Source organism: Carcharodon carcharias, chromosome 15, assembly GCF_017639515.1.
Source record: "Carcharodon carcharias isolate sCarCar2 chromosome 15, sCarCar2.pri, whole genome shotgun sequence".
NCBI lineage: Eukaryota > Metazoa > Chordata > Chondrichthyes > Lamniformes > Lamnidae > Carcharodon > Carcharodon carcharias.
This window is the reverse complement of record NC_054481.1, coordinates 110,825,270-110,834,995: the sequence shown is the minus strand read 5'-3', so window position 1 is coordinate 110,834,995 and position 9,726 is coordinate 110,825,270. Positions and strand designations below refer to the sequence as shown.

General features: G+C 44.0%; 1 protein-coding gene across 1 annotated transcript; it reads left to right on the top strand.

Moving 5' to 3' along the window:
* Positions 1–1,826: 1,826 nt before the first annotated feature.
* si:ch211-222l21.1 (parathymosin) lies at positions 1,827–6,810 on the top strand. The gene is made up of 5 exons (XM_041207471.1): positions 1,827–2,024; positions 4,268–4,342; positions 5,020–5,095; positions 5,388–5,488; positions 5,952–6,810. The coding sequence occupies exons 1-5, from the start codon at positions 1,980–1,982 to the stop codon at positions 6,018–6,020; spliced, it is 366 nt and encodes a 121-aa protein (XP_041063405.1). The 5' UTR covers positions 1,827–1,979; the 3' UTR covers positions 6,021–6,810.
* The last annotated feature ends 2,916 nt before the right edge of the window (positions 6,811–9,726 follow it).

Below are 9,726 nucleotides of genomic sequence, written 5' to 3'. Positions count from 1 at the left end.
ACGCGAGTAAATAGGTGGCAGGCTGCCAAAGGCGGGAAAAAGTGATCGAAGTCGCTGTGCTTAAACGGCCATTGCCAGGTAAAACCTGTTGGTACAACAGGTAACAAGGACTTCCTGTCGGTTAATTAGTTACCGAAAGAAGCTTATGAACTTCAAAATGTATCCGGCGTCACCGGAAATATGAAAAAAATGAATAAACTTAATGTAAATGTTTCCTTTGAAAAAAAAGGAAGAAAAGTGAAACAAATTGAGAGACTGACCCTTTTAAAATACCAAATTATCCAGCATGGTGTGTCGTGTAAAAAGCTACATTGTCCCAGGATAATACGATCGCACAAACCATTACGTCTGTTTGCAAAACTCATGTTAGAACTATGGTGTTTTGTCAAATTTAATTTTTAAGAATGAAGAGAAAGTGCCGCCATGGATGTTTTAAAACTGCCACTGCAGTGATTCGAGTCAATACCTGCTAAGAATAAATACACTGCATTCTAACTTTTCCCCCATTGTGTTATAGTTTCCTGCATAAGAGCAAGCGAATTCATCTCTCCAACGGTGAGTGCGAAAGGTGAGAGTTACACCTGATTAAATGTGGCGTAAACATAATATGCCGCCGAAATTCATTCCAAGGAGGAAACCAGACGGCAACAATTTCTTACATTAAATTTTAAACTAGTTGTAAGATCCGGGAAAACACTGCAACTGTCATAATCAGTCTGTAAATATCGTTGCAAATCACCGCTAGTATAAAATAACCTGGTATTTATAAGTTGGATACAAGTTCCGGCATCATGGTGTATTTTTATATACAGTACACATTTTGTATGCCTCGCCACTTAGAATCAAATATTTTGTAAGTGTTAATGATTTACTTGTTGAAAGTTCTTTGGTTTCCTTGACAAAAGTTAATTGTAAATGATCGTTTTAAGATGCAAACGTAAGATTATAATATACATAATATTTACATACGGTTAGTCAAGTCACTAGTATTTGGCTATTCATTTGCAAACATCCAGCAACAATTGACTCAGTTTGCCATAACGGCGTAAGCACATCACGAAATGGATCTTATTAGTGAGTAGAGAGAGAAAAAATATGCCAATCAAACTGTTTTTTAAAAAAAAGCTCCGACACGACAGTCTTCTGGACAAGTGGCAATTATAGAAGATGACCATTAAAAAGGCACCAATCAGATTAATCATCAAACTGGGATATTCTGAGAGATTGCCAATGCGAATGAAAGGAAGGCAAGACTTTATATTACTGCCAATTAGAATGAAGAACGTGAATAACTGACAGATGAAACACCAGTAGAAGGGAGCCTCTTGTCAAGATGGTGACAGATCCGAGCGTTATTAAAAGTGTAGGCGGAGCTGCTACATCAAGAGCCAATCAATACACAGGGTGAATCACATTTTCCAATTGCAAGTTCCCCCTGTTGGTGATTGGCATCTTTGGGGGAGTAAATGACAAGGTCCAGGGCACAAGTCTGGCTGATTGAATTATGGTTTGCAACGTCAGCGACATGGTCCAATAGGAATTACCTGTTCCGGGTGATTGACAGCTCGGGAAGGGAGGGACCAGCTGCAAAAGAAAAGAGAGGAAAATAATAATTAGCATACAGCCAGTCAGCGCAACGGAGGCGTGACGGTAATAATAAGGGGGGCACCAATCACGACGCACTGTATTTGCATAAATCCAACCAGCTGGAGGGGGAGGCGGTGCACGGCGGTTGATGGATAGTTTCCTTGAGCAATTGGAGGAGGAGTGGGCGGGGCTGCCTGTCCGGGAGCGGAGGTATTAAGAGTGTGAGCGCGGTGAACGGCGCCTCATTCCTCCTCACAGCGTGTGAGAGTTAAAGGGAGATATACTGAGGAAATTATTTAAAGTCACAAGGGGCAAATCAGCCTTCACCTACTTTTAGGTCAATTTAAAAAAAAAAATACCCTTTATTTATATAGACCCTAAACTCACTCAGAATGGCAGATACCGTAGTGGACACCACCAAAGAGGTCAAGCCCAAGGTGAGCAGTTTATTTTACCAAAAAGGGATTAATTTAAAAATAAATTTTCTCGGCATTTTTTTTTCTTTCTTGGGTAATTTTTTACCACCCCCCCCCCCCCCCCCCTCGTGTTTCCTTTGTTATCTCAAATTTCTCTTTGTGTGAAGCGTGCGGCGCACTAGTTGTCGGCATCTCTTAACTGTGGAATCATCTGGTACCCAGAGTTGGGGAGGGTTTCAGGATGGGGGGGGGGAATTTGATCCTGTTTTGGGGGCTCTGGTGGTGGCGGCGGGGTTTCTCTCCTCTTCCCCCCCCCCCCCCCCCCCCCCACCTCTCTCCCTCACCACACAATCCCCTACCTCTCTCTCTCTCCCCCCCTCCCACCTCTCCCCCCCCCCCCGGACCCGCTGGGGTTTAAGTTTTATCTGGAAGAAGTTGGGAAGTTATTTGTCCCCGGGACCCGGAGATACAGATGCTGCCGGAGCCGCTCTGATTCCTGTTCGAGGTGGGAGGTTTTTTTTTACGGTTCCCTTCTCTCTCTTCTCTCCCCCCCCCCCCCCCTCCCTCCCACCGGGGTGGGGTTTGGGGTTACAGGTTCCCGGGGGGGGAGGGGGGAGGGGGTGTGGGTGCTCCGTGCGGGGTAAGTGGTGATCAAAGCCGGTGTCTGTGGGATGAAATGGACCGCGGGCTCCGTGTTCCCGCGCTCGCCTCAACTCAGCTCAGCTCATCCGCCTGGGACCCGCTCACTGCCCGACCCCGTTACCCCCCGACCCCGCTTCACCCCTCACCCCCCCCTTCGAAAAACCGGGACCCGGTTAACCCCCCCCGGGACTCCGCTTCACCCCTCACTTCACCTCCCCCGCCCCCCCCCCTCCCAAAAAAAAAACCGGGACCTCGTTAACCCCCGTCATCCCCCCAGGTCCCCGCACGCTCCCTCTTCCCCTCCCCCCCCCCCCCCCCCCCGGGCGGACCCCGTTACCCCCATCGCTCCCTTCATTGCCTGTCGCTCTCTCCCGGGACCCCGTCTCCGCTCGGGGGGGGGGGGGGAAGAGAGAGAGAGGATTCGGTTCTCGGTGGTGGTGGTCGCTCCTCTCTCTCTCTCTCACTCACGCTCTCTCTCTTCCCCCCCCCCCTCCTCCACCCCCGCTGGTTTGCTTGCCTCAGAGCCGGGCAGTGGGCGCTCGATGATCCGGGTGTGAGGGGGGGGGGGGGGGGGGAGGGAGAGAGGGGGTTTTGCCCGATGCCTGGCGGTTGGTGACTGGGAGGGAGGGGGGAGACACACCCCCGGCGCCGCGTCTGTTTTCTGTTTGAAAATAAAAATTAAAAAAAAAGTCAAAACAACCGCCGGGGCCGCGCGCGCTCCCGCTTCCCGCTCTTTGCAGCCGCCGAATTTTTCCGCTTGGACGAAAACGGCGGGAGAGATGTGCGCGCGGCCCAATGGGGCGGGGCCTATCCGCCCAGCGGGGGTGGCCGCTAGTGCGCAGGCGCGCGCCCACCTGGGACCCGAGAGGGAAGAGCGCGTGGTGGTGGTGGGAGGAGGGGCGATTGAAAAGGGGAAGGAAGAGCGGTGCGGCCGGTCCAAGCTCCGTAGCTGCACCATTGCAACCCCCCACGCCAGTGCGTGGTATGGCAGGGGGTGCATCCCCTTCCATTGCATGTGGAAGCCCCGTTGTAGCAGGGGAGACCGGCTTAATAAGTTGGCCGTCGGATAGCAGTGGCTCTGCTGTTTCCTGCCTGCACAGTGGGGCACAGCAGCGATCCTGCTTATAAAATCGGTGCCAAAAACGTTTTCTAGAAAATCGAGCCTACGTATAACCTTTTATTGGAATATGTCCTGCGCTTTGTGCATTGAGGCAAGGAGCTGCCGACTTCGTGTTGCTTCTCCCTCCTTTCAATCATACCTGGGGGGGAATATAACGTGCTGCAGTTTACTTTAACTGAGTGCGTGGTGGCCTCTGAGTTTGCGAGAGCTGCATCTTTTGCTGGTGCCTCCGGTGCTTGAGAGATCAGTTCCCCTCCTGGAGCCCAGCCTCAGCAACTCCGCTTGCTACGTGCACTGCTGCCGATTGGCGGAGCGCAAGTTCCCGTGTCATCGGCAGCCAATGGATTGAAGGCAATGATGGTGATTTGTTTGCCACGAAAAGGTAAATGAAGACGGAAAATGCACCACTTATTTGTAGATTCAAATTGCTGGATGGTCACTGAAATCTTTTGAAAACTCGCATAGACCGGCACGTTTCTAAACTTTTTTTTTGTGATTTCAGGACCTGAAAGAAAAGGCCGTGGAAGAAACTGAGAAGAAAGAAAACGGCAGCGGAGATGCACCGGCAAATGGAACAGTAGGTATTAACATTGTGTGGCGGTGGGGGAAATTTCAAATAGCGTCGCTGGTTGAATTTTTGTCAAACGGATCTCTGCGTTTCAGTTCAGTTTAAAAAAGACATACTCTTTAGTTACCCGAGGTTTAATAAATTGGATTACATTTCAAGAACCCAAACTACAGACCCTCCGAGACATTTTAAGTGAACCGCCAAATAGTGTCTCTCCAACTACCGCCCCAGGTGTCAAACGTTCCAACATCCAGCAAACAATTTTAATTTGGGGTTTTGTGACTTGTCAACTTTGTTCTAACTAGTTGCTGTCTGCTCTAACAGTACAACCACAGTAGTCTTTAGCAGAGTCGAGTATGAAAAGATTGTCTCATGTATTATTACTAAGCACTTTTATAAAGGTGCCTTAAATGGCCTTTCTCTGTTCCGATGCATTCCATGCAAACACTTAAGTAGGTAACAGAGTATGCTAAACCATAAACTGAAGTGTGACCAGACCTAAATACAGCTGTACCGTCTCTTAAATATTAACATAATTTGAGCAGGGTGGGTAAGTGAGCAGGGTGTTCGGTAGTAACTGGCACCCAGTTAATATTACCTGTAGAGCTGTTTTCCATCAAGCATGCATCTGGAAAAAGTTCAGGTTTACTGCTTGTTTACCCCCTAATGATTTGCTTGTGTTTCAGGAGGAGGAGAATGGGGCTGAGCACACAGATGAAAATGCAGAGGAAGTAGATGAGGAAGAGGAGGAAGAGGAAGATGGTAAGTAGAAGGAATGTTGAGAAAACTGCTCATGCTACAGTTAGACTTGAAAATGTCTACCATGTAAAGTCATTCTTATTAAGACTCTTATTGCAAAGGGAAAATCTTTCTAAATAAGACTGATCAATCTATTTTGGTTCAAGAGAATTCCTCTAATTGCGACTAAAATACTGGAAACATTTTGGATGGTGATTAACTATTTTGTTTGTAATCGTATCCTGATACACTGGAAGGTCACATTCTGATTTGAGCTTTGTAAAAGATTTTGGTAAATAGCTAGTTTTATCTTCAGCTGAGGGTGAAGGTGAAGAGGAGGATGGTGAAGAGGAAGAGGGTGCTGAGGAGGAAGATGATACAGATGGACATGCAGTGAAGCGTCCAGCAGAGGAGCAGGTATGTACAGATCAGTTTAACTTTTAAAGTAGAGCAGCATAGTCATTTGCATGTTTCAAAATTTATTGCTTCAGTGGTACACTGAATTATGGGAGTCAGCCTGTGATCTCTCAACAAGACATATCAAATCTCTTCACATTGCAGTAGTCTTAAAGCTTTGTCTATAGGCATTCCAGGCTTATTCCCTTGGTCATGCAAAATAGGTTCCAAAATGTGCCTTTTAATGGCATTTTAAGAAATTGACAGCTAAATTAAAAGACTGAGTTTGCAAATGCTACAGGCTGTCCTGAAGTTGAGACTGTTCACTAGAGAAACTGAAATGCTGCTGTACCACTATCTGCCACTTGGGAGCCTTCGTGTTTCATCTAGTGGCCAGAGCTTGCTACTGCAGCCCAGGGCAGTAAACTTGCAATGATTTCCCAAAATTTTATTTTCTACATTCTAATTTGCTTTTCTCTTCCAGGGTGAAGTTGAAAAGAAGAGGCAAAAATCAGAAAATGGAGAGTCGACAGAACCCAAGGCAGAAGCTTAAACATTCCTTTGTTTGAATTTTTATATCTTGATGGTGTGGTCAGGTTCACATTGTAGAGATTGTGCTTTTTTAAATGTACATTTGCAGTGTGGGTTTTATATTGTACTGTACAACTGGTTCCTGTAACACCTGTCCAAGGCATTGCTCTGGGGAATATTTTTTTTATGAAGTTATTTATTATATGGTCTTTGTACAACCACATTTGTAATGGGTTTGAATGCTGTAATAAATGTTTTTCTGGTCTGTTTTGAAATGGGTTTAGAACTTGGATTTGTACATTTTAGAAGCACATGCTTTACAGTTGACTGACCATGTTCTTATTTCAAGAGAAGAAAATAAATAACTGCCCTTTTTTCTTTTTGTAAATTGTGTTTAGGGTAGAGCTTCTTATGCAATGAAGGCCAAAGATATAGGTCTTGTTAACGGGGTGGGTGGGGGGGGGAGATAAACCTGGTCTTCTATTCTGTACAAAAATACAAAAATGTAACAAAAAAATTTAACATTCTTCAAGCTCCACAATTTGTCGCTGTTTGATATTGTTTGTGGTGCAAAAACAAAACTTCCAGCAAAAATTGACAGGTTCAATTTGTAAATTTCTTTTTGAACTCGTTGTAACCTATGCTTAAAACCCTGTATGTGGTTTAAAAAAGTAATTTGATTAAGTAGTATCATTTTTTTCCATATTGAACAAGGTTAAATTTGTATACCTCATTAGTTCATGCTTGACCACTACTTTGTATATTCTGGTTAAGTACTATAAATAAATCTTTGGGTTTTGTAAAAAAAAAAAGTGTCTGAATAGTTTGTATGAAGGACAAGAGTTTTCTTTCATTGTATTCGTTATTGTCACTACTATGCTGTTTTGCTATTTCCCCCTGCCCCATGATCTCATTGTGTAAGTGCTTACTTCCTTCTGTCTGTCTTCTGCAGACTGAATCTAAGTCTGCTATTAATCTTAAACTCGGGTTTTATTACTTGTCTGGTCGCAAATTTTGCTTAATTTTAGTAGTGTCGGCACTATAGGCTCTGCTTTCAAATAGGTCTTCACACAGGTACCATAAACACGGGTCAGAAAATAATCCAACAGGGTTTTAAGGGTTGGATAAGTACATGAGAAAGGTTTCAGTATTGATGGTTAGATGGTGGGTGGAGCTTAAATAGCAGAGACAAGTTGGGCTGAATGGCCTATGCTAGAAATACTGAATACAAGTCATAGCATGGTTTTCTTAAATTATTCAAATGATGAATGTTAACCCTATTCAATCTGTTTGCATGCTCTACATGCTGATGACCAAGTTCTGGAAAGATGACTAGATAAGTTGGTCAACTATTTGTAACACCTAATATCCTCTTTGTTCTCATGCACCTTGGCCACTTGCTTATTCTAATGTATAATGTACTCTATCAGGTGGTACCTCCATGGGACTGGGGACTAGTGCTTGAACAGCCACAGTAAACAATAGAAAATAGGTTCTCCCAATTGAACAAAAGCAATATATTGTGACTGCTGTTGATCTGAAAGAGCAAGTCAGGCAACACCTGCAGAGTTCTGATGATTCCTGATGCTTTCAGATCCTTTCCAACACTGTTACTTCACATGATTGGATCTTACTGTTCATATGTAGACAAGTTCAGTTTGTGTCCTGCATTTTGATGATGTCTAGATGGAATTTGTTTTATCTGCTAGTTCCCCAGTGTCAAAACTTAAAATTGCTGAAGCAAACAAATATAGGATTTTGATCACAGCAAGCTTTATTTATAGAGATACAGTTTGCAGTTGTAGACTTCATTGGCTTGGGAGATAATTGAGTGTGATCAAAAGTCCAGGATAGCATTGAGGGGTGGAGAGGTTCAGTAAGGAAATTTGGGAGGGGTCCAGGTGCTTTAAAGCATAGCTCTCATAGGATGCACCAAAGGATAGCATTGATAGGATTGATAGCATTGATAGGATGCACAGGATAGCATTGAGGGGTGGAGAGGTTCAGTAAGGAAATTTGGGAGGGGTCCAGGTGCTTTAAAGCATAGCTCTCATAGGATGCACCAAAGGCCAGAATTTGTAAGGGTGGCAGTTGTACATTTAGATGTTGGGTTGGCAGTCAGTGGAGGTCAGGGATGATGGTGATGTGGATACATTACAGGGCAGCAGAGCACTAGCTCAGAATGGGGCTGAAATATGACAATACAAATGTGTACACAAATGCTATATGTACCTACTGGGATTTCAATAATTTGGCAATGCAGAACTGACTAAAGTCAACCAGTGGGCTGAGGAAACCATTGAACCTAATTCAGTAAGTTACCATGACACTGCATGGAAATTATGGTACTTGGCTAATTGACTCTAATATGATTTCAGTTCATTGATGTGGGATTTAGATAAACTTAAGGGAAATGAGGGCAGAACGAAAATGGAAAATAGAATGTGACAGATATACAGTTCAATGTCATGGTCAGTGAATCTAAATGTGTTCACATGGTTGAAGTGTTTCATGCCCAAGAGCAAGCAGAATCCAGTTACTTTTGAAAGGGAAGTGGATAAATAAAGAAATGTGATTTAATTATTTCAGAGAGCCAGCACACAATGTGCTAACATCCTCTTTGTGCTATAACATTCTAGTTAAGGACAAATGGGATCCTTTGACAGATATACTGTTAAATAGAGAGGATAATTACATATCCAGGATCAGCAAACTGACAAAAAAAATGACCTGAAATGGATTAACCCAATTCTCTGAAGATTTGAAATGGCCATGTGTTATTTCTCTACTTGGGCTGACCTTAGGTTTCACACATCTTGATGACTATAAACTGGACACACAGGACAAGGCCTGTCCTCATTTAACCACTTATTTCAACATTCTTAATTTTTTTGTAGCTCTGTAGTGATGGCTCCACCATTCCTGGGTTCTGCATTATCTGACATATATTTGTTCCCATTTTCCTTCCATTAGGCAGTGCCTTACATTTGGATTAAATTACATTTCCTGCTGTTTTACCAATCTACAGATTTTATTTAACTCCTTTAGTAGGTCCCTGACTATTTTCTCAGACTTCACTACACCACCGCTTCCCAGTTTAGTGTTAACTGCAAATTTAAATAATTTGCATTTGAGTTTCTATATCCAAGTGGTTGAAACAGATTAAAAACACTGGGCCTGACTTCTGATCCTGAGGCCACTCCACTTTGTACTGAATGCTTCCTCCACAGGCATACCACCACCACCCTGCGCCCCCGCAACCACTCTGATATCACTCCCCTAACAATTATGCACTAGCTTCCTTTGCTTTAACACTCAGGTTTTTGCATTGAATTCACACTGCTTTCAGTTTCAGAAATGGCCCCCAAAGAATTTAATGATGGGCAAAGGCAGAGTCAAGCTAAGCTCTATCTGTGGTGGCATTCTTGCCTCAGGGTCAGAAGGTTGTGGACTCAAGCCCCCATCCCCCTTCTCCAGCATGTAATCTGGAAGTCAGAGTTGGTATTTGTTGGATGAGATGTCAAACCATGCTCTCAGTTGGATAAAAGATCCCATGGAAAAAGAGCAGGGAGTTTTTCTTGGTGTCTTGACCAATAGTTAGCCTTCAACCAACATTCTCTGATAAAACGGATAACCTGGTTTTATTACTTTTTGTGGAACCTTTCTGCACAAAATGGCTGCCTATTGCCATGTATAACAATAATGACTAGAGTTCAAAAATATTGTAT

Coding starts and splice junctions, on each gene's coding strand:
- si:ch211-222l21.1 (XM_041207471.1), top strand. CDS start 1,980: ATGGCAGATACCGTAGTGGACACCACCAAAGAGGTCAAGCCCAAG. Junction 2,025..4,267: donor CCAAAGAGGTCAAGCCCAAG/GTGAGCAGTTTA, acceptor TTGTGATTTCAG/GACCTGAAAGAAAAGGCCGT. Junction 5,489..5,951: donor AGCGTCCAGCAGAGGAGCAG/GTATGTACAGAT, acceptor TTTCTCTTCCAG/GGTGAAGTTGAAAAGAAGAG.